Below are 25960 nucleotides of genomic sequence, written 5' to 3' on the forward strand. Positions count from 1 at the left end.
TTTTCAGGAAATATGTATGAAGAAAGGTTGTTCCAGAAAATAGCAGTTGAATGAATAAACGAGGAAGATGAAAAGTATGTTCTGAGTTTGAAGTTGGACAGTAAATGGATGTTGGCTGGCAGTGGCACTTGTTCCCACTCTTTCAAAAGAGTGGGAATTATAGAAGCCAATTCAGAACAGTGCCCATGAAGTATCTATAGAAAAGCCATGCAGCAGAAAGTGTATCAGACAGAATGGAAAGACTTAGGAGTAGTTAATTAATCTAACTGCCCTCTTCTGAAAGGAATCTAGAAGCCTGAGGTTTTGGGGCCATTGCCCCAGTTGTGAGAACAAAATTCCATGGTAAGGCAGATTTGCTATTTGTATAGAGTGAACAGCTGTTTAGAAAAGTAATGCCAAGAGTGAAAGAAAACAAGTTCTTAGATGCAGAGGAAACTATTTGTAATGTGCTTGTGCCAAGACAGATTAGAAGTTGGGGTACACCCCAAAAGAGATGTCATCTTGCCTAGAAATTGGAGTGTCACCAAAGATAAGCATATGAGAAGAATCCTTTTTGTGAGATATAAGACAAGACAGTTTTAGGATTGGAATCAACTAAGTTGTCTTTGCCCCATTGGAGAATTACCTGGAGATCTGCATTTAAGGAATTGGTAGCAGATATTTGAGAAGTTGAAGCTGATTGAGCAGGGCAAGGTTTTTCAAATGGAAGATGAAATGCAATGTGCTATCATTGGATAGGAAATCCTATCCAAAACTATGGATAGGATTTCCAGTCAATAGATCATTAATATAAAAGAGGAAAAGAGTGGGGGAAAGAACTGAACTTTGGGGGACACCAGCATTAGTAAATAAGTTGGAAGATAGAGCCATCTACCATCACCCTCAGTGAGTGATCAAACTGGATAACAAATTACAAAAAATAGTTGGCAAACCCTAAGATGGAAGCTTGTTTAGAAGGCCTTTATGCCAAACATGATTGAAAGCCTTAGATATCAAGAGCACCTGCTTGTATTTCACTAAACTTTTCCATTGAATTTGTCCATAAATGGTAACATACTAGAGATCAGACAGAAGGTTTCTAGGTAGTTTAAGAGTTGGTGGTTAATTGATTTCTCCATTACTTTTGAAAGAGTAGAAGTAATTGCAATGAGATAATTGGATGGGAGGGATTTGTTCCTCTTTTTAGGAACTGGCTAGATATGAGCAAATTTCCAAGAAGGAGAAACCTTTGGAATAAAAGTGAAAAGGGAACAAGAGTAGGTTTAAGAGCACAGGTTTTGAGAATAAGTGGAGAAATACTATCAGGACCTGGAGCTTTCTTAGCATCAATTTGTCAATCCTTATGACCAAAGACCACAGAAGGCATTGAATGGAATGGTGGGAGGTCTTTTACCAAGATCATTAATACAAGAGTTGAAAGAAAAATGGGATGTTAGCAGGTCAGCTAGGATCACATTTTATCCTTGGCTAAAGTGACAACAGAACCATCTGGTTTTGACAGGTGGGAGCAGAGATGGGCAAAAGTTGCAGCCAATAGCATTTGGCAAGAGACCAGAATGTTTGGCTACCATTAGGCAAGAAGGATTTTTTCTCCCCTTTTCTGCTCAGCATGTACAAAATTTAGTTTGGACTGCTTTACAACTGTTGTGAGCTTTGGTGTAGACAGAAAATGAAACTGAAGAATTGGAAACAAGCCAATTACAATATTCAAATTTGTTCTCTTGAACAGCCTTAGCACATTTATTGGAAAACCAAGGTTTAGATGAAGGATGAGATTTTAAAGTGGAGTGTGGAATAAAGGATTCTATATTACTACAAGAATAATTTCACTGGTATGATCTCAGCAAATGCTGACATCAGAAGTTTTTTGAAACAGTAATCTGACCAAAAAAGATCTTGGGTTATCCCATTTTGGCATTCTTGTAATGCCAAACAATGAGGTTGGGAATAGCCATGAGAAAGGCTTCATTGGAGAAGAGACAATCACCAAGTTGTGATCTGAGGTGCCTAAAGGACCACTCACTTTGTCCATAATCTTAGAGTTGTATGAGAAAAAGATCAAGCATTTTGGCTGTATGGTTAGGATTGTTGGTGAATAACTAATCTGTGCAAGGTCATTAGTAATTGCAAAAGCCTCAGCATCTTGACCAGCTGGGTCAATGTGACAAAACAAATCCAGCTTGAGTTGTGAACATTAAAATCACAAAGAAAAATTACCTCACTGTTAGGAAAGTTGGCCTGCAGGAAGTCAGAGCTCCAAGTGATTAGTGGAGTTGGGAGAATGTAGTGTATGCAGGAGGCATTGTTGAGGCCACATTATGTCAAGAATTTGGGTATATTCTTACCATGTGTATGCAATATCTAAAAATTACTTCATACAGCATGTCTTTCCCCTCCCATTTTTTCTTACTATTGCATACACTATGACTTGTCAAACTAAGAGTAAGCTTATCTGTGAAAAGATTAAACCTCCAAAAACTTCCTAGTTCATTTAACAAATATACATGGTCTCAATGATGTCCATTACCACTTGCAGTCTGCCAAACCTCATGTACTTTTCTGACAATCTCAGTTAACTGTTGATTCAACTACTGCTCATCTCAGTTGCCCAAATTATTCACTGTATGATTCCTTTTGCCTCAAAGATGGTACTTGTGCATGTCTGTTCTGATATTCCCTGTCAGACTTGGTAATTTAGAATCTCCTCTGGCTTAATCTCTCTACCTCGTGTCAAATTATGTTCTCTACCCCTGCTTATATTGGTTCAGACCTGGGTGGTTGCCCACAGTTTGCTTTTGCATGGAGGTTATACCCAGGATTACTAACAGTCCCATCATAGTGAAGGCAAACAGGATTTGGCTGTCACGGACCATCTGGACTTTGCCAAAATTGGGTCCACTTGATTTGAATGTCACCCAAATATCAGTTCCATCAGTGTTTTAGACTCCCAGGTAACAAGTACAGCTTGTCTGGCATATCTGAGAGAATCTGACATCTGCAAGGAACAAATGACTTGTTTGTTATACTATCATAGCTAAATTTAAAGCTGTTAGACTTTATTAAATTTGCTGGCTCATTATTCAACCATATTTGAATCCTTGTGCATATTTTCTTAATGGTATATATGCATTCAAAGCTTCAGTAGCTTTAACAGTATACTGCAATTCTAATATTTGTGCTCCTATCTTCTCCAGTTGATAGAGGCTATGTAGCACCTTAAGATGTTATTCTTTTCCTGAAATTAAAACCTATTCCTTTGCCTGTTAACAACTGCTGCCCTTTATTTTTCTTTCCTCAGAAAAAAATGCTTCTTTGTCCCATATGTCTAATACAGTAATGAATTACTAACTTTACTAGGCAAAAATTGGCATGCTTCTATCTTTTCAGAGTCACTTGAGAAAATGAGAAACCTTTGTTGCAGTACCAGTCCCTAGAAGATTGTTAGCTAGTTTTCTCTTTGGTTGATTTAAAATTGTTTCCTTGTTAAGTTCCTTCCAACCTGTCTTAGGCAATTAGAGGGAAGTTAATCACTATTGTAATAGCCATGCTTGTCTATTACATTTGCATAGATGCATCAATCTTCTACCCTGTAGAATACTCCCATAGCCAATTTTGCTACCCACTAATTTGCACCACAAATTCTATACCAGCATTACTTACAAATCTTGTACAGCTTTTGTCATGCTAAAGCTGTTTTTGATAAGATCCATGGCCTTGTCACCCTCTTCTATTTACTGTCCTTCCTCAATATATTATACATGCCATAACTTGTCCACCACTATTTCTAGATTGCACTGCATTTTCATTAGTCCTATTATGTCATGGTTGTACTAACCAAGATTTTGAAGTCATCTTATAGATGGCACTGCTGACTTTATGTATACACACTTCAATAAGTCTTTCTGGATATCCTGAAAGAGGCCTCTGAGGTTGGGAAAACTCATATCTAGGAAATAAACTCGTACACCGACCATTGAACAAAATCTTACAAATAGTATAAAAATAATGCAAAATCAAAAACAAATTATTTACAATAAACTGATTGTATTGTGGATTACTAAACTGTAATAAAAGATCGTTTACAATAAAATAAGCTAAAATATAAAATTAAAAGCACTAAAAACCTGGAGCTTTCAAGAGCATCAGCTCTCTTCTTCAACAGTAATGACTTCCTGCATAATGACTTGCAGGAAGTCATTACTGTTGAAGAAGAGAGCTGACGCTCTCGAAAGCTCCAGGTTTTTAGCGCTTTTAATTTTATATTTTAGCTTATTTTATTGTAAACGATCTTATTACAGTTTTTAGTATTCCGCAATATACAATCATTAGTTTATTGTAAATTTGATTTTGCATTATTTTTATACTATTTGTAAAATTTTAGTTACAGTAAAATTTTGTTCAATGGTCAGTGTATGAGGTTTATTTCCTAGATGTTTCTGGATAGTTTGTTGTCCTGACAATTATTTTAGCTTGTTTCCTTATCAGTACCTTCCTTTTCATTTGAAGTCTTTATCCTAAGAACATCTTTTCAGTATTGGATGTTGTGATCACAAACTTCATGGAAGTGTTATTGGACCCATATCATTAAATGTATCTTTCTCCTGTGATGCTCCTTAAATAGCAGCTTCCCTTAACTATTAAGTTATCCTCAATGATATCACAACCCTTGCACTACATTTGTTCAAATATTTCCCATCTCTATAAAATAACTCCTGCCTCTCTTTGAAGCAACTTGGCTTGGCCCAGATTGTTAATCATCCTTCCCACCTTCAAATCATTAAACTTTGACTGCTTCCCATTCTAGACATGCTAATCTTTAAAAAAATCCTTACAGAATCCCTCACACACACCTAGAGTTAGTCCACAAGCTTTTGGACATATCCTCTTATCATACCTAGGCAAAATTGTAGACACATTGACCTAACTGTTATGGTACTTTCAGGATCATCCTGTTAACAAGTGTCCATGTGAATAATGCTCTTTATCCCATTGAAATCCAACAGTCTGCTGGTGATATTGTTAATTTTATTAACTACATAAAGTAGCAAATGAAGACTTCATTATGGATGAAGTAAACAGCAGTGTAAAGCCATTTGATTTTGTATTGCTAAACAATCTCATGTCCACTGAACAAAACAAAAGCCCTCTTCAGTACAAAGAGGGCATCAACAATGGATAATCAATAATTAAATTCTACAAATTAACTATAACCTGTGAGGTGATCTGACCAAAGTGTTTAAAGCTTTAATTGGATTTATCTTAGTGCTGATGGAATTCTTTTACTGAGACCACCCATAGGGAAACTCAGATTATGATGGATGGTTGAAGAACAGATATGTGGAAGTTTGCCATTAACCAACAGGTGGTTGATTGTTGGAACAAACTTTCATCACCCCTGGTGTAAAGTCAAATTTTGAAGGACTAGAAATTCCAACTTTTATGTGTACACCCAGGTTGCAGACTGTGTGCTACCAATGCATTGTTTGGTATTTGCCACAGCAAGCATTAGCATTGCTGTTGCAAATACTGTTGATATGATTTAGAGCACAGATTGGAAAGCTGATACTTTCCAACCAGCATTCACATAAGACTTGCAGGTGCCATTTAAAAATGTTGTGAATTGTTAATCTCTCCTATTTTCCTAAATATTTAAACTTAAGATGTTTTGAAAGTGAAAAGTCATTTACTTGGATTTATAAATGTAAAGAACCTGTCAGGTGCTGCTTAAATGTTTTTTATTAACATTAGTTTCGTTAAATATTGTGCACATGTATTTTGAGATTAGTGTTAGCATGTGACAAAGGTGTCTGCTATATAAAAGTTGTTTAATTGTTATAAAAATCCTTTTCATATAAAATTTATTTTGTGTATTCCCTCATTTGTTGAAGGAAGTTGTTTGAAATTTTGTACTCTTAATCAGAAAAATGGAATCTTGGTTTTATTTATATTTTATGAACATAACTAAATATTTAATAGAAATACTTTCTAAAAAAGTGTGATATTTTAAGTACTTAAAATCATCAAGTTTTTAAAATACTTGTGCATTAAGAAAAGTATTAGTATACCACAAACAGAATTTGAAAAGAAACACTGAGTTGGGCACCTGTCAGGTTCCATAATAGTTTAACAAACTGGTGTTTTTTTTTTTTGGTGTGACTGCTAACAGTTAGCCATTTCATTAATATTTTTGTTTGTTACTGATAGTTATTTATTTTCTGCAGAATCTGACTGCTATATTAGGTGTTCCAAAAACTGCTGTGGTTAACATGGAGGAGAGTTCTTGTGGAAATGAGAGCCAAACTATGGTCCTTGATTTTAATGGTAACAAACTCAGGTTAACTTTTGAGAAAAATGGAACTATTGCATTAACAAAGATAATCTTATCATATGTGGTGAACTTCCCCAATGCTTCAAGTGGTAAGTACACTCTTTCTATAGAAAGCAGTATTACTACAAGTAGTTAGTTTTTATAGTAAGCTCATCAAGAATTTAACTTGTATGTAATAATGCAGTGGTTCTGAAAGTTACCAACTTTCAAGTGTAAATTCAACTTATTGATAGGTGGTAGCACTGACATTGGAGATACTTCATTTTGATGACTTGGTGGGTTTGTAAGTAGCAGTAATGAACCATGCTTTCACATAGTTCATTACTGCCATATCTGAAAATATACTATACATAATCAGTAACTCTATAGACTATTTCCCACATAATCTTGCTCTAGCCTTTGCATTTACAAAGATAACTGGTTTGAGCATTTGTTATTAACCAGAATAAATTAATCATTTTATGATTAAATGCTATATAAGCTTGACTTTGGTTTAGCAAATCAATGTTTGAGTATTTATAGTAGAATCTCAAACTTCTTCTTTTGTAAGAATAATTATATAAGCTCATCTATCACTTGTGAAAGTGATAGTGAATCTATCACTAAATTCATTACAAAATTTAGTTAATATGTATTAGTTGGTTTTTATCCCCTGAGAAATGTCACTTTAGCTGGATAATACAAACCAGAGCACAGTTGTCCTATTAGTGGCCTACCATCAGCATGTGTATGACTATCCAGTTTTAAGTTTGCTGAAAGATAGTACTTCCTTGTTGGCTTCATATTTTTTTACAAAGCCAGTTTATGATAGCTACAGCATACCCTGAAAAACATTTGTATGTTATTGCAATGTTAAATGTACAGTAAACCCCCGCTATTCGCGGGGGTTACGTTCCTGAGAAATGTCGCGAATACCGAAAACGTGAATACTGAGTTATGGCTCCCATAGTAATAAAGGGGTTCCGTTCCAAAGTATGAAATATATAAGAAAAACTAGTCTAAAATTTTGTCTATGTATGTATTATATGTACCTTCGTAATATGACTATGTACATAGACAATACATAGTGAAATGCAAGCATATGGCATCAAAATGAAAATAAGAAACAATTTAATATTAAATTGTAATATTTATTAGAAATTTCGAACAAATCTTTCAAACCAGCGCCTTTGCTTGCTAGCAAAAAAAAAACATCACGCCAGTGCTATCACCAGTTTCGCTAAAGTGTTGATAAAGGAGTTTTGCCTTTTCGCGAATGATGAGTCAACTTAACGGAATTTTATTTTGAGTTCGGTCTTCTATCCACAGATTTAAAGCTTGTTTCAATTTTTTATAATTTAACATCACTAGTTACAGAGCAAATTTTTGAAACAATTAGCGTGTTTTCACGGACACTACAGCGGATTTTTCTTCCGATTTCTTGATTGATCGTACCGTTGACTCGTTGATTTTGTTTTGCCACTGAGGAGACACTTTCACTATTAGAAATTGTCTAATAACTCAATTTTATTCACTAATGTCATCACCTTCTTTGATATTTTCACATTTCTCTTGTTATTCGTAGCCATATTTTTGTAGGGGTTAGAAAGAACTTGTCCACAATAAAGTCACTTTCTTCGTTAATACACTCGAAAAAGTTTGTTTTACACTGCAAAACGGTAGATTTATCATTTTTGTAAGCTTATAAATTGATAAATTTATTCAATTTATAAACATAAATTAAAAGCAAACGACGAAACCTTCCATGACAAGTGCATAACACATACTGAACAAGGATTAGCGAGAAACATCCATGCTCGCGATTTTGTCACCCCTCTCCCCCCACCCACTGAGCGCTGTTTTGACCGGGAAAGATAATTTTAGCCACGCCCATGTTTTTTATGGCGGAAAATATTCATTGCGCTTTAAAATTCACATTTTTTAAGGTTTCATTTTATATTAAATCGGCAAAACCGCGAATAGCGGGGGTTTACTGTATTGTTTTATGCCCTTTTTTAAAAGGTCTGAGCTTGGTGTTTTAAGCATGTTTTTAACTTAATTCAAATTCTTTATTAACATGTTAATGCTGGGGTGACCTACCAGTGGGTTGCTGCAGCTAATTATCATCAGATATTGCAAACCACAGGTGTCTCATTGTGCTAAGTCTTGTATTCAGTCTTTGCATTAGGCACCTAGTGTTTAAGCATTTTATCAGATAACCGTCCTCAAGATATGTATTTATCTACCAAGTGTCAGCCCAGGATCCATGTTTTTTATTTGAGTTGTGGGGTATATAAAATCAGTTGGAATAGAAAAAGGAACCAACAATTATTTCAAATATAATAATTTTTGTTTACAGTGAATTGTGTTGAAGCATTCTAAACACAAAGCAGGTTGATTTTCATAATCTTGACAATGTTAATTTTTTTGCCCTCCAGTCTGCTTTCTTTTTCATTTAAGAAATTCTTGTAGTACTCCCTGGAAAATTTCCTAACTTTTCTTCCATTCATACAAAAAGTATGAATTCTGCCAAGTGCCTTTTTTACTTCTATAGTAGTCTTGCTATACTTTCTCAGAATTGAAGGATGGATAGGCAATTATTAGTCCCAAATTTACTCTGTATCCCCATGCATTCACTAGCATGGTACCAAAAATCTCCATTGCAGATTTTTTATACAATTTTATGGTTTTATGTAGGCTACCGTAATATGCCATTTGGTCAGATACATCCACTCCCTTCTTTGCTTGATTGTAGCTTATAATAATATTGGGTTTCTTGGTTTTTTTCTCCCTTTCTATTCTTTCCTGTCAATTTTACACTGAGTTTTCCATGTTGTTAGCATCATTACTGGTCTCTTATTTGACCAGTTTTGTGATTTTCACTCCTTTGTTATTCTCAACAATTGTCTCCCCATTTCATTTCTTTCCCTGTAATATTCCTTGGTATTCCTTTTCAGTTGCTTAGTCCCACAGATGTTTTCTTTTCTAATAACTCTTGCACTGGAGGGGAAACTAATTTATCTAAATAAAGAACATGTCCTTTACCTTCCACTGAATCACCTTTCTGGTATAAATAGATTTCATGAGTATATGCCTTGGGCAAATGTTTTTTATAAAATTTGATCCCATATTTATGAGATTTGTTAAGGATATACTGGCAAAAGAGTAGCCTTCCACACCAAAAAATCAAGATTTGTCAATGGCCAGATTTTTTTCTTGGTTTTAACATGCTTTGAAAATTCCTATTGGCTTTATCTAATTTTGATTTTGTTGATGGTCTTGTCCATTGGCAGTTTTGTCAAAAATGCCAGTATTTCAGCAGATCTAGGAAACTCTATTCATTCTCTAATGAGATTATTAGAGTATAAATTTTTTTTATCAGTAATCTTATATCTGGGACATAATTCCCATTATCAAGAAATTTCCATTTCTGGTTTAGTGGTTGGTCTCCAATCAGCTTTCTTCTGTTTGGGTGTTTGTATATTACTAGCTGCTGATGACAAACAGTACTGTGCATATGTTTGGTTTCAGTCACCATCTGAAGGATATTATCAGTTAAAAAGTTTGTATGTGTTAAGGTTGGTTCAAATCAGCATCAAAGATTTCAGTATCTTTATCATTAATTGAAACTTTAGTTTTTCTTAATTCTTGCCAAATAACATTTTCAGACTTAGATACATTGAAGATTACTTGAATTTGGGTCATTATTTTCACTGATTTAAGATTTCCTGATATTCCTCCAATTCTTCTGAGGTTTGGACCTTATCACCATCACTAATTGGATTGTATGTCTAAATCATAATTCTGACCATTTAATTCATCACTAGAGAAATATTGTGGCTTTTGTCCACAAGTCCAAATCTGCTCTTGATATCCCTGGACAATTTTCATGTTCTTTCTTTCAAGAGGTATATCTGAATCCTCAATATCACTTATATTCATCAAACATTTGTCTTTAGCTCTTTTTCCATAAAAAAGGTTCATTTCCTACCTTTTTGAGAAATAGGTATCTATAAATAAGATAATTTCAAAATATCTAAAGAGTTGACCTCTTTAGTCAAAAAAGATGTTCTCTCCATTTCCATGTATTTGAAATGGAGGCAACTGTTGTCAGTCTCAGAGTACAAACAAATTGGAAAATGATGCTTGTGGTGGTACCAGGAAGTAATTAGAGCATGCACATTGGTAACCCACTGGTGCTTACTGCTTACCCTGTTCATTGACAATTAGTGCCACAGGGCAGGGTGAACTGCCAGTGGGTCACTCAAACTTTCATGAAAAACAAATGAAAACTTTTTCTTGCACACTGTTTTGTTCCTTAAACTAACTGAATTATAAAAAACAGTCCATTTGGGAAACAAGTAGTCTACCTTCTCTTAGGCTTCATGTTAAATAAATACCCCAGCAGGAACATGTTAAACCATTATCTAGCAGTAATGGCAACAAGCATAAATGGACAGAATAAAGCCTGAAAATTGTTTGATGGAATGAAGTAAAACAGATTTCAGAAGAATATAACCCTTTATTTACCTAGTCTAAGATGCTAAAAAAACTAAGTGCATGACACTAAAGCAACAATGTATAAGAAAAACAATCACTGTGCAAAACAAGAGCTTGAAATAAAACTGTGATATGCAAATGGTGCATATAATTTACCAGTATTATAAGCTCCAATTTTGCAAGAAACTACTGATTACACTAGCAATACTTTTTACTTCCAAAAACTTAAATGCTGTTTTTAACCAATTTTTATGCTTGGATTTTGAAAATTACCATGACAGTTTCACATCAGTTATTAAATATAGGACTTGTTTTATTTAAATATGGCAATTTTGCATAATCTAGCCAGTAATGCATAATATTTATTTTAACAAATAAGCTAATTCTCTTAATTTTAGCAATCTATTCTGGCCTGAGCATTGTTTTTGGTGACAATTTTTGTAGGCTGTGCCAAGGTTTTCCAAGTATTAACTGATCATGACATGTTCTCAGGTTGTAAATCTATCCTTCAAACATACAGCCCCTCAAGCATAGGAGGGTGAGGCCTGTAACCCTTGCAGTAGGAGAGGTTATGAAAACCTCTTGCTACAGAGGACTTTTTGACAATATTGGTCTTCTGAAACAACTAGACATTGTGCATAAGTCATGAAAATACAAGTATGGTATAATGTACAGCAAGACTAACTTGACCTTGCTGTTTGCTTTTGCTTAGTGTTTTTTTGCATATTTATAAGTTATATGCTAATATAGGATCTACTTGATTTAAAGTTCTGTGTAGTATAGAATATTAGTTGGAAGTAAGGATATGAGTGATCTACAAACCAGATTGTGATTGTGAAGTTTGACAAGGACACTCTACATGCAGATAGTGTAGAGTAAGGGGTGGGTGCCTCATGGACAACTATTTGTTTAGGAATACAGGAACATCAGAAAGAAGTCTTGCTCTGGTGCATGTGCTTATTTAATTTTGGTATCCCACAGTGAGCACATTTAATTGCTTTAATACAAAGCCTATATTAATTGTTGGCTAAAGAGAATCTGATTTTCTGTATAGTATGACTATACCTAACATGGTATAGTTCCATTATGCATTTGTTTCTTGTTAGAGTTAAAGCTCTACCACCTATTCTATTATCAGTGAATCCAATAATAACTCATATTTTAAATGTTATTTCTGAACTTAAAAGAAGTTGAAGCCAATATTCACTTCAAATAGTTGTCAACATGCATAATATTCAGATTGTGGTGTCAAATTTGAAGTAGTCTTAATTTGCATCTTGTTTTACAAGATAAAAATAATTTATCTAAATTTGCAACTATTTATATGCAAAAATGCATACAGATAAGTTAAATTGTGTGCATAAATGGATGAGCCATAATAGTTATGGCAAAAATGTAATTTGCAGCAAAATTATTTTATTGAAAATACAAGGCTAAAAAAACCTGTATTATTTAATTTTTTATTAAAAACTAAAATATTGTAATCCACTAAAATGCTGATATGGTATACTCATCCAAAATTTCTTTTTTTCTTAAGTTTTTATTCATGTAAAGTATGGTACCTTTTTTTACAACTGGGGGTGCCACCACTAAAAGAAACAATATTACAATCCTTTTTGTCATAATGCTGACAAAGAGGGGACACTAAGTGCCATGCAGGACTTAAATGAGAGCAGTGTTCCAGTGGGTAGCTTGTTTTAAAGTCAATTTTTCAGAAATTAAATACAGGATGGCATTTGAAGTGAGTAAATTATTTTTCCAATTTTAGTAGCAGACTTTTCTGCCCATCTTATTCTCTAATCTTGTGGAACCCAGTTTAAAAACCTATGATTGCAACTTATTTTTTTAGTACAAAAGAGCTCACAATAGCCTCTAATAAGCAATAATGTTCCCTTTTGTGGTAGAGACTTAACCTTTCATAAAGGTTAAGTGTAAATTGCCTAATATTAAGTTATTCAGTTCATTGGGTCAAATTCCAAGCTGTCTAACCATGTGTCATAATAGAAATTTGGTGATCCAATCAAAATATTTATAAATACTCAATCAATAATAACTAGTTGTACTTAACTAGGTAATTTTTTTTTTGTGACTTGACTTGATATAGCATGATTGCTTGAGGGGGGTTTTTATTTGAAATATGTTAACTTATCAATCAGTAATGGTGCACTTTAAATAATTTAAGCAAACTTGAAATTCGGCTGTTTTTAAACAGCTGACAGAGAGGGAACTTTAAATCAGTGAAAAATGTTACTTGTGGAACAAGTAGCTTTTCTATGCTTTAAGAAAAGCTTGGCAATTTCTATCCATTAATGGCTTTAGACTGTTGGACAAGTTGTGAATAATACTGTAGGAATAAGTTTTTATAAACTTGTCATTCTGCTTTAGCTGAGATGATGTTACACAGTATTGAAAGGATTTGTTAAGAAAAATAGTTGTAAGTAATATTTTAACACTGCATAATTACTTTTGACATAAATAGAATTTAGAAATCCTTACATGTAAATGAGTAGCACAACCAGTCAGTAAAGAACTTGAGCACAATAGGAAAAATTTATGCATAATAATTTAAAATTGAATGCATATCACAACCATCATTTATATAGCAATACAAATAATTCAAGGATATTAATTTTCACTTTTGTAAAGCCTAGCAATTTTTTTTTAACAAATTAAACTGCACCAGAAAATAACATGTTTTCTTCAAAGCCAACTTTAAAATGGCCATTTAACTTACATATTTTTGTATTCTTCATAATATTGACATATGAATTAAAATGTTCAAGTAGTTGACAGAAAGTACTTTGCATGTTGCATTAAGCAACATGAAAAGAAATCACTTACAAATTAAATTTGTCTTTACACTGTAGTACTATTACAATAGTTATGAAACTTTTTTGTAGGTAAAACAAAACAAGCTAGTGCCACAGGTCTTAGCTTATTTAAAGTTGGACAGAAATTCTCTTATAAGTGCAATTCAAATGAATCTGTGACCAACTTCAACAGTGGTATTACATTGGAGTTGAATAATGTTCAAGCTGAAGCTTTCCATGAAGGAACAAAGGAGGACTTTTCTACTGGTAAGTTTCCTTGATACTGAATAGAATTTGTAACATTTTACAGCTTTCAGTGTAATTGCTATATCAGATGTCTGCATTTATAAACCCCTTTAGATTAATACTATTGCTGCTAAATACCTGTGGTTGAATAGAAATTTATTCTAAGAACTATTTGTAATCTTATTTTAATGCTTCATTTAATTGATTCAAGATTATCCATTTAAATAAACAAAGTGGCTCAATTTGTCTACTTCATAAAGTTGGTCCTTTTACTGCAGTAACCAAATAAACATTGGTTGTACAGAATAAGTAAAAAGCAGAAGCTAGATTGATTGTTACATTGCCCAAACTCAGATAGTTCAGGTAAACTTGCTTGGAATGTTTGTTTTTTCTTTCAAAAACAAGTGAATTATTGAAGTTGTCAAAGCAACAAATAGTTTTTGTTTTATCAGTAGTTAAATCTAAGCTTCAATTAGCTGATCCAAGATGCTTAAGTTTGAATACCAAAGAAATTTTAACTAAAGCTGCAATTGCCTATTCATTTTTTTATATCATCTGTTCAAGATGTACTTTGATCTGGTGTCAGATGGCACCATAATTAAAGCAGCTGCAGGGTTTTTCAGTGATTAAACTTGGAAATGAAACTTTGAATTCACATTTCAAAATTTGTCATTAAAACAATGAAATATATAGTACTTCTATTAATATTTCTTTTATATGCATATAATTTGACTAGATATACTTTATCAAACTAGTCAGTTTGACTATTTATAGTCTACACGATCTCTTATCTTGCTATGTCCCTTCTGGCTGAAGGGAGTCTGTGTATAATGCTGGGAGCACACTGCATTGGTCAGCTTCCTAAAGTTAATGTCATTTAGGTAGTTCTTGGATCTCAGGTCATTAATTGATGGTTTCTTCTCCAACCAAGCTACTTTTTATTGGCCATTTTTCACCTTACCTCATTGGTATAAAAGAATAAGATACTTTTCCTTGGTTGGATGACTGTTTTTAAATTTCATTGACACAAGTATAAAAGTAACTTTCCAGAAACTATTAAAACCTATCATTAATATAATACAATGAAATTTTCAGTTTTTTACCATTTGCATTTCCTGAGGGAATGCAAATGGTTAAAAATATAGGGCATCTATAAAGTTTACACCCTCCTATAAATAACTCCATAACTTTCATTTAAAATATAATACAGTAAACCCCTGCTATTTGCAGGGGTTACATTCCTGAGAAGTGTTGCAAATAGAGTTATGGCTCCCATAGAAATAAAGGGGTTCTGTTCCAAAGTATGAAAATATATAAGAAAAACTAGTCTAAAATTTGTCTATGTATTATATGTACCTTCATAATATGACTATGTGCATAGTGAAATGCAAGCATATGGCATAGAAATGAAAATAATAATTTTTAATATTAATGTAATATTTATTAGAAATTTCAAACCAGTGCCTTTGCTAGCAAAAAAACTTATCCCACTAGGGCTATCACCAGTTTCACTAAAGTGTTGATAAATGAGTTTTGCCTTTTCACGAATGATGAGTGAACTTAACGGAATTTTAATTTGAGTTCAGTCTTCTATCCAGATTTAAAGCTTTTTCTAATTTAACATGAGTTACAGAGAATTTTTGAAGCAATTAGTGTTTTCACAGACCCTACAGTGGATTTTTTCTTCCGTTTTTTTGATTGATTGTACCCTCGACTCATTGATTTTATAATATTTTGCCACTGAGGAGACACTTTCACCACTAGAAATTTTATCTAATAACTCAATTTTATTTGCTAATGTCATCACCTTCTTTGATATTTTCACATTTCTCTTATTATTTGTAGCCCTATTTTTATAGGGGTTAGAAAGAATTTGTCCACAATAGTCACTTTCTTCCGTTAACACACTCAAAAGTCTGTTTTACGCTGCAAAACAGATTTTATCATTTTTGTAAGCTGATAAATTTATTTAATTTATAAGCATAAAATTAAAAGCAAACGACAAAACCTTCCGTGACAAGCGCATAACACATACTGAACAAGGATTAGCAAGAAACATCCATGCTTGCGATTTTGTCACCCCTCTCCCCCCACCCAGTGAGCACTGTTTTAATAGGGAAAGATAATTTTAGCCACGCTCATTTTTTATGGCAGAAAATATTCACGGTGCTTTAAAATTCATTTTTTGTTTCAATTTATATTAAATCAGCAAATACAGATACCACAAATAGCAGGGGGGTTTACTGTACATGGAAAAAATTCACTGTACAAAGGTCATACAAATCAATTGAAACCTGCTTAAAATGCATATACAGAAACAGCTTTGTCAGCTTAGATTGACATCTCTTGTTAATACCTGGTCACCCATGTGACACAATCTGCTTTATTTGGAAACTGATTTTCAAGTTGATGGCAATCATGCTGGAAGAAAATTATGTATTTTATAAATGCAGAACAGATAAAACTAACTTCGTTGTAGAATGCTGGCCCTGCATGAGACAGCATCCAGTCTATGAGTGGGAACAGTCTTTAAAGAACATCTAAAAGTGAATATGCTTCACCAGGGCAAGCATAAAAGGACACATCACATTTCTATTGAAAAAACTTGTATGCAAGATTTCTGTTGGTTTAGCCTATGCTAAACCAACAGAGTTGCACACATAAATGTGTGCCCAACAAAATTTTCAAATTTGTCAGAAACTTGTATGCAAGATTTCTGTTGGTTTAGCCTATGCTAAACCAACAGAGTTGCACACATAAATGTGTGCCCAACAAAATTTTCAAATTTGTCAGAAATGAAGTGAACAATGACTTGAGTGTTCTATGCTTCATGGATAGAAAGTGTAAATTGGATTCCTATGAAAACTGCCATACAGAATCTCCTTGACCAAAGAAAGTCTATACCCAAGCATCAGTTTGGGAAGGTTTCCCACTATTCTGGGATTAGGGAGTTCTGGAAAGATTCTCTCAGACAGTGTGACATACCATCTTTCAATTTAAAGGAAAGATGGTTTGTCCTTGTGTGCTTATAGCATAGTATGTATCCTCACTATTTCATCTATTCCACAGTGAATCTGAATCTATACAGGAGATCAAGTTTTGAGGTACAGTCTGTCCTCGTATAGCACGATAGTTGTGTTCCTAGAAACCCTCATGCAATATAAACAACAGGCCCTATGGGAAAAGTGGGGTTAGGTGCCAACCACCCAAGATTGAACACACATTTGGAACCAAAACATTACCAAACACAATCGGGTAATTTTATACGTTATAAAATACTTACATATTTTATAACAATTAAAATAAATAATAAAAAATATTTTTAAATAATAAAAATTTATTAATAAAATAGTAAAATTTTTATATTAAATAAAATAGTCGTAATAAAATGCTTACGTATTTTATTACGTAATAAAATATTGCTAATGCTTTTGCTTCTATCGTAAGCAAACTTGTTTTTTGTTTGATTTTCTATCCAAACAGATGAAAGCCATTCCATCTCTTCCAATTCTTTGTGTCTTAATCTAATGGATTTTAATTACACTGTTGTTCCTGATATGAAAGTTGTTTTTATTTTCTCTACATTCTTTCTAATTCTCGGCATTGCCTCATTTCAGTCTGTACCACGTGCAATATCACATGGTCTTTCATTTTGCTCAAAGCGTTTCACAATTTCATATTTTTTCTCCCTCGACAGAGGTGGACTGGCCATAAGCCTTACCCGGGAAATCCCAGTGGGCCGGAGGCTGGTGTGATTTTGGCCATAAACCGTAGTATGAGGCCACTATAAATTTTCCTGGGTAAGAATTTTTGACCCAGTCTGCCTCTGTTTATCAATATTGCTTTTTTTCTCTCTGAATCTGCAGTGTCTTCCCCAGGACACTTCCTTTTCACACCTTTTAAGTATTTTACTAATTTTTAGGGAATCAAGCACAATTACAAAACGAGGAGGCACGCTTGATACACAAAGCTGTGCCCATGTATCAACTGAATAAACAACACTGTAAAGGCCGAGATACACTTAACACCTCACATTTTACTAAAGCCCATTTCTGGGGGTTACTACCATAAAACAATTTCCAGTTGCATTTCTGCTAGTGGAATCTGTTATAAACTGGTAGTAAACTCCATCTAATTGCATTTGCAATTACATCAATAGCTGGAATTGTGTTGGTTTTTACATTATTATGGTGAAATGTGTTCCCCTTCACTGATATAAAAAACAAATACATTTTCAGAATCTTCTCTTCATTCCTATCATGTTGCGTTCGGTTGGGGTGATTCTGCATTCAACTGCCATTTCTTGTAAACAAAGGCGAATCGTGCATAAGCAAATTCGGTTCGTCTTATATAAGATATCGTTCCCCTATTTATAAATAGTGTATGATCGAATTTGTGTAATGTAAAGACGTGTTATACGAGGACCAACTGTATTACCACATTACTTTGCCACACTATCACCTTATTTTTGGCTGATTGAATGGGCATCTTCATACCAAATGAAGAGATCAACATGGCTGTTCTCCAATGAATTGGACACCACTACAATTCTAGAAGAATCCAGAATTGTAGTGGCATCTTATATTAGTAAAGTTGAACATAATGAGTGCATTAAAGACTAATGTGCATAGTTACTTTTTTGCAAAATACTCTGAGTCCAGAAATATGGATCATAAGATGCCAAATGCTCTTTGAAGTAGGCCTCCAGTGACTTTAGACACCCTATAGACTATAAATAGCCAAACTAATTGGTATTAGAAAGGACCACCTTTCTAATACCAGTTAGTTGGTTTGACCTTGTTCTCTTTCTTTTATTACATTTTTAGTCTTTAATTGATATATTGGAAACTTATTCCACTTTTTTATGAAAACCCCAAATGTCATAGATATCAACTTATAGTGCTTAATACCACATGGGTTGGAGGTAGAAGATGAAAGAAGTTTGTTGACATTAGACTTTAACTGTTGTAGATCGTAATTTTCTGAAAATACATATGGAAGTTGTTCCATAAAACAGAAGTTTGAATGAATAAATGATTAAGAAGAAAAAGTTGGTTTAAAGTTGGACAATAAATATATTGACTGGTTGTGGCATGTTTGGACTTTCTTTGAAAGAATGGGAATTATGGAAGCCGAATGGGAAGACCAGTGTCCATGGAAGTATCTGTAGAAAAGGCATGCAGCAGAAAGTCTATGGTGGAGACTGTTAGAGATCATTAATTAACCTGACTGCCCTCTTTTGAATGGAAGCTAGAAACCTGACAGGTTTTGTGGGCATTGCCCCCCCCCCAGATGTGAGAACAATATTCCATGGTAGGGCAGCTGTGTACAAAGTGAACAGCTGCTTGGATGAAAAGTAATGCCAAGAGAAACTAAAAACCCAATTTTTAGATGTAGAGAAAGCAATGTTTATAATGTGCTTATACCAAGAGATTAGAAGTTAGTGTAATCCCCAATATATCAAGGTCCATGCATTTGAGGCAAGACTAAAAACTAATCTTAGTTTAGTTTAATTATTCAAACTATTACTTTACTATTTTAATATGGTTTCTGTTTTTTGCAGCTACTGTATGTGATGAAGATAGTGATCTTGGTGAAGTTGTACCTATAGCTGTTGGCTGTGCATTAGCAGGATTGGTTGTTATTGTGCTTATTGCTTACTTAGTTGGCCGTAGACGTAGCCGCCAGAAGGGTTACCAGTCAGTTTAAAATTGTGGTAGTATTAAAATTTTAACTTAGTGAACAGTTGTAAAAGTGAAATGTATAGTTTCTTGAAGTTAATGTTTATAAATAAAATTCGGAAAAGGCTTCAGAATGTGTTTACTCTTGTGAAGTTTTGTCACTTGTTTTGATGAAATATCTTTTATTACACCTAATTAATAGTAATTTACAGCAAACTTAACTTGTAACTAAAACAATGGTAAAATTTTAAGTATCTAAAATTGGCATTACTAGTAAATAAATTTCAAATTAATAGACATGTAACATTATGCAGTATGTTACTATAGCATTACTTGTATCTTGACCTTAAATAAATTTGTTTTAAATCATTGTAAATATGACCAAATAATTCTACATCCCAAACTGCTTAGTGAAATAGCAAATTTCCCCCTCATCTTGTTTATAGCAGCTTTAAGAGAAGTTTCAAATTTATAAACTTCTGTCCATGACATGATACATTTTAGGTGTTGAAAAAAGTTGACCATTTCTGGTTTACTTTAGTCACTTTTTTGAATGCCATCTACAAATATGCTTAGTTATAAACATTTTGCTATCATAAATATAAACTGCTCTGAATTTTTGCAGTTCTTTATTAATGTAATAATTACAACAGACTTAAGTTGTGAATTTAATTAGTGTATCTTATTAAGCATTTAATTTTTCTGATGCTATATCATCAGTGTCTTTGCTCTGAAATATTCAGACTGATAATGTTTTCTGATAGTATTGACAACACTTTTTAGTGACCTACTCTTGAATGAAGTTAAACTTCATTTTTATGGACATCTACAGTGGTATTTTCAAAGTTTTTTTATATTTTTTGTGAATATTGATAATTTCAGTAAATTATCAGTTATCTGCTAATTTTTGAAGAATTAAAAAACACTGACACTTAATCCTTTCACTTGTAAATATTGCAATCCATTAGCATGTAATTAATAAAATTCCTTATTAGACATTCTTGTATGTTAATATTCAATGTGTATATTAAATTGTTTTTAAAGGACATTCATTATGTACAAAGATAGTATTACTTAATCTTCATGATGCAATGCAATTATGATAATTACAAAGCAGTTGCGAGTTATGGTTTATTAGATTAAGCCACTTTAATACTAACAATTCAAGCAGGGTGGTATATCAGTATCTTGACACTGAATATATACCACCAATTACTGGGATAATTACATTTGAAAACTTTAGTAAAGTTAAATATGTCAGTAACTATTCCTGGGCTGGAGAATAGTTCTAGTCTAATTTGAGTAGTGTGGATTCCAGTTATTTGGGCCACTGGTTAATCAGGGCAGCCATTTATTTGGGGCAAATCTTAGACAATCATTACCCTATGATTGTCTGACAGTACCATGTGGTTCAGTCAGATTTCTGAAAGTCACAAAACAATTAGTAGTTGCCTGTTTATTGGGCTTTTCTTTTAGTGCAGTCTATTGTAAACTATCTTATTGAATTTGCAATAATACTGACAGCTGGAATTGTGGGTTATGGTGAAATGTTTGCACTTCCATGGAATCTTCAATCATAAAAAAAATTAATGTTCAGAATCATCTCTTCATTCCTATTTTTAAAACTTTGTAACTTGTTAGTCTGTTCTCACTTGCAATTTGTGTGCGTGCCATGTTTTGTTATTGATTGCTTATCTTTACTGTTTTAAATTTTAACCCCACCCACAAATGTCAGTGAACAGAAATGTCAACTAGTTGGTATGTATTAATTCAGATTATCACTTATATTCTTCCAATTGTCACATCATTTAATTTTTTAATTGGTAAGGTAATAAAGGGTGTGTTTAATATATCTTTACTTTTATTGCCTGTGGATAATATTCCACCTATTTTTGTTAATTAGAATTGTTTAATAATTAAAATTCAATTCATAAACATGATCAGTGCTTACTACACATCATATAGTGAACCATACTTTACTATAGTGAGTCACATTGTAATGTGATTTGATTGTACAGTAAACAAATTGTAAAGTGGAGGCCCACTGTATTTTTAACAATTTACATGAAACTTCACATTGGGGCAGCTGCTTGATCTGGCCAAAATGCACTAGTCCAGACATGTTGCAAATAACTGGAATCAACTATATTTATCTGTTCAAGTCCTACATTGGACCTGTATCACTCAAACAGAAACATAAGAATGTCAGTCAGTGAAATGGGAAGATGTTTTTTTTGGCTGATGCTATATAAGCTTGCACTTGCTTTCTTGCATCATGTACCTCTGCTAATGAATGTTAAGTTGAAATGAACAAGATTGAATTGAAAGAAATACTCATCTGTCCAACATTGATCATTCAAGATGTCAATATAAAATTCAAGTTGAGAAAGCTGGAGTCAAACATTGTAAATTTATAATCAGTGTCCATATAAAGTCTGGAGCCAATGCAAATTCAATTTTAAAACAATTTTTTTCATTTTCATTGCAGATTATATAGAAACAATCATTAAGATTGCCAGTTTTTTTTTTTGAGGGATGGCAGAGAAATAGCTGTAAAGTTTAATAACAATGAACCAATATTGCAATGGTAGAAAAACTTCAGAAATTGTGAGGAAACAATTTCAGTTACTGAAATTTTCATTTGGTCATCCCAAAATAAAATTTGACAGTAATGGAGAATCTTTGATCTGACTAGCCAAGTTAGAAACTGAAAAGTTCTAGTTCATAATCTTTAATAAGCAGAAATTTCACCCATATAAACTGCAGCTCCACCTTTCAGATCATCTATGCATTTGGGTTTTAGACTAATACTGATATCCAGAAGGGAGTCATTTCTATGAGGTCCATTTATGTAAATGGAGGTGAGAAGAAAACTGTTGGTTGAAGGAAAATTCCCATTAGTACACCAGAAGTAAGCAAAACAGTGCAGATAATTTGGTGTGATATATAGAATTTAAATTTTGCTTTAAAAATACTAATTAGGGAACCACTTGTGTGTGCTTGTTATCAAATTAATGACTCAGTTGGTGTGAGAGGGAACCTGACAGACTTAAGCAATAAACTGCTTACATTACTGCATTGTGAATTTCCCACAAATGCTTTCAACATTAAGCTGCTGGCTCAGTATCCTTTAAATTTATTTCAAATGAATCTTTGAAGCCCAATGAAAATTACTATTAAATTTCTACATTTACCTTAATGTAGAAGTCACTTAACTTTAACCAGAGCCTTAAATTCTTGATTAATCTTTACATGCAAAGGTAGAGAAGGAACCTTTTTTCCACACTGCTGCACAATATTTTTCTGTTGCATGTACTTTCCTACAAAAGTATTTTCCAAAGCTTCCCTCTTCCTGTAGACCAGTGTGTAATCAATTTTTTTTTTTCAAGCTCAGACATTCCAAGGAAATCAGTGGTACTTTACTGTCCTCAAACTTGGATATACTTTCGTGTTTCAAACCAACAGTAGGAAGTAAGGAAACGTGAAAAATTGGAATACCTTATATGATCAATGCCTGGTTTGATCAGAAGATAACTAATATTTACGGGAACATACCATCTTCCATTATCAACTCTTTACTTTTCTTGATGGTAGTCCAAATCAGTTTAAATGGATGTTGCAGCAAAGTTAGAGGAATTTGCTATATTCATTGCAGCTTCCTTTTTATTGCATAATTTTAGGGGAATGTGGTATTAGCAGGCATTCACTCTGCAAAATAGGCCTTATTGCAAGCAACGTTAGGATATTTGATGTGCTTGCTATTTCTGATATTTTCGTCATGAAGAAATAGGAATTGTCAATGTGGTTTTGCAATTCATGCCTCGTCATAGGAAAAGCAAAGAATCTTAATTTTCCTAGTTACCACATCCATATTTTGTCCTGATTACAAATCTAACTAAAGTACAAAGAATGAAAGTTTCTCATATTAGATTTTCCTCCTCGGCATTTTTTGTGGTAGTGTCCACATGCACAATAAAAAGATAACAGGATGATTAGGATACATTGGCTTAAACGTTTTAGCAGAATAATGCTATAATGTCAAGGAAAAACTGAAGCAAAGAATATACAATAGGTATGCAGATGAACTATACAGGTGCCCTACAACTCTTTCCTTTATGGAAACATGAGGCAGACAAAGATGAACATTTCTACTATCCTCTTCCAATGACTGGAAATCCTATTCATAATCCTGCTGATGATAGTACACTACATTCAACTTTCCAATGGAGAAGCCTTACTGCTCATAAATAGCTCCAACTTCTTGAATATCTACAATCCATTCCTTAAATGCCAATCTTCGGATAATTCTCCAATGAGGCAAAGAAAATTTAGGGAACCTCGATTAGGGACGGATTTCTAATCTCTTTTTTTACAAGTACAGGCAGGCCTCGATTAATTCGTCCCGCAAGCGCATCGCGCAAAACGGAAACACGTTAATCAAATATCATAACCAATAGGAAAAATTATAATTGGTCCTTGACCTTCTGGAATGTCCATAAAGAATTTTAAAAATACCTTTTAAATAACTTTTTAACTGTATATAATGTAAAAGATAATGAAAATAATTGTGGAATTAAATGTTTATTGCATAAAACAACTGTTCTTAAACTGTGCGCCACGGAATATTTTAAATTTTCAAGGGAAACAGCAATACTCGACATCTGTCGGACACCGTGCAAACTACTAAACGAAACTGTTAGGTATTTCTTTTGGTCTGGGTGTGCCTTGAAAAAATTACTGAGACATTAAAGGCACCATGAACCGAGAAACTTTGGGAACCTCTGACATAAAATACACAATGAAGAAATTACTGTTGCGGAAATATTTGAGCAGTGTTGACTTTATCTTTTCATCAATCAATTTCTGATAGCCGACAACAATCTTCTCTGGGCCCTGGCAAAATAAATATCGCAGAGAACATCAAACATTTTGTTTGAGGTTCTATGTGATAAGAAAGATTTCATCTAATTCTTTTTACTGTTATCTCCTTCGCGGTAACATTTTCATCTGGCTCATTTAAAAATTGCAATTTTTAAATGCAAGTCTGCATTGACTTTATTAGCAGGAGACAAACACATCTTCCGATGGTTGATGGAAAGATATTTTTGTCAACACAGAGGCGGGCAGCAGGCAAACGTTTGTTTATTGACTCGCAGTAAGCTTAATGCGTGAATCAAATCTTTTTCAACTATTGCATAAAAAAAGATCGCGTTAACTGGAAATTTGTAAAGTGAAAAGTGGTATCATTTTTCAAATAGCGTTAACTGAATATCGCGTTAATCGAACTCGTGTTATGCGAGGCCTAGCTGTACATCAAAAAGATTGCCTACCACTGCATGAAAAATTTTTTCACTCTTGGCAAACATTTTCTAAAGAACTTGTCATTCTGTAAGTCTCAAATTGGTTATACCATGCAATATTCAGTTCTACTTATTACCTTTTCTATAGATTATTCCATAGGCACTGTTTTGAATTGACATCTATAATTTCTCCACTGTCTTACAAACCAACCTGGAACATGTCATAATCAGTGGCCCTCAATTAATTGTCCAACTCCAAACTCAATTTTATTCTCTTTCTATTCTCTGAAACAACCATCTTTCACATGTACAAGCAGCAATACAGTTCCTCAGCACCAGACTGGTGCAGTAAAAAGAACACTGGAGCTCAAGGGTTTTATTTATGTTCAAAGTAATCCCACCTGATTTGATTTAATACACATTACAACTTTCAAAAAATTTCTGAATAGGGTCAGCGAAGGTGTACAAACAGCTGAGGTTCAGTTTGGCTGTTAAGTTTTCCTTCATTAGCATTAGTAGAGGCATATGCAAGAAAGCAAGTTTGTACAGCATCAGCCAAAAAAAATGAACCTTCCCTTTTTACCTATTTATTAAATCCAAAAGCTTGTCCAATTCTTACTTGAATTTATTTAAGCTATCAACTACCCACTGGCTAAAGGCAAATTTCTGCACACTTATTCTACAACTATTTTATTTCCAGATCAGTGGGCATCCCTGGAACAGCCTGGTTTGGCTACAAGGGTGTACATCATGCAAATTCCAGCTGATTGGACTTGCAAGGGATCAAAACATTGAAAAAATCAATAAACAAAAAACAACGGGGAAGCCTTTGCAGGGAATTATTTTCACAATGTTCATGTTTATAGAGCTCTCACTGTCCTGTCTAGCTCTTCAAGCTGCAGAAAGATGAGGCATCAATTCCTGGGGAGTTATACATTCCGAATGTATTTGCTGGGAACATTGACCTGAGGTATTGCACATTTTGCAGAGTAGATTGCCTACAATGTGTTGAACTGCACCGGGTACGTTCTGATGTCCAAAAGTTTGCAGAAACATCCCAGATGTCAGACAAATCCATTTGGCTGCATAGAAGTTGTGCCAAGGTGTGTAGATTCC

At 33.6% G+C, this 25960-nt stretch overlaps 1 protein-coding gene across 1 annotated transcript in view; it reads left to right on the forward strand.

Annotated features, from left to right (window-relative positions):
• Positions 1-19678, forward strand: part of Lamp1 (lysosome-associated membrane glycoprotein 1) — a 55163-nt gene extending 35485 nt beyond the window's left edge. Inside the window, exons 3-5 of the mRNA XM_090374200.1 lie at positions 6222-6417; positions 13708-13884; positions 19427-19678. Of these exons, the coding sequence (XP_090230326.1) occupies positions 6222-6417; positions 13708-13884; positions 19427-19572 (519 nt within the window). The 3' untranslated portion in view covers positions 19573-19678. The remainder of the gene's footprint in view (positions 1-6221; positions 6418-13707; positions 13885-19426) is intronic.
• The last annotated feature ends 6282 nt before the right edge of the window (positions 19679-25960 follow it).

This window comes from Mastigoproctus giganteus, chromosome 1, assembly GCF_048544385.1.
Source record: "Mastigoproctus giganteus isolate SK-2022 chromosome 1, ASM4854438v1, whole genome shotgun sequence".
In the NCBI taxonomy this organism is placed as follows: Eukaryota; Metazoa; Arthropoda; class Arachnida; order Uropygi; family Thelyphonidae; genus Mastigoproctus; species Mastigoproctus giganteus.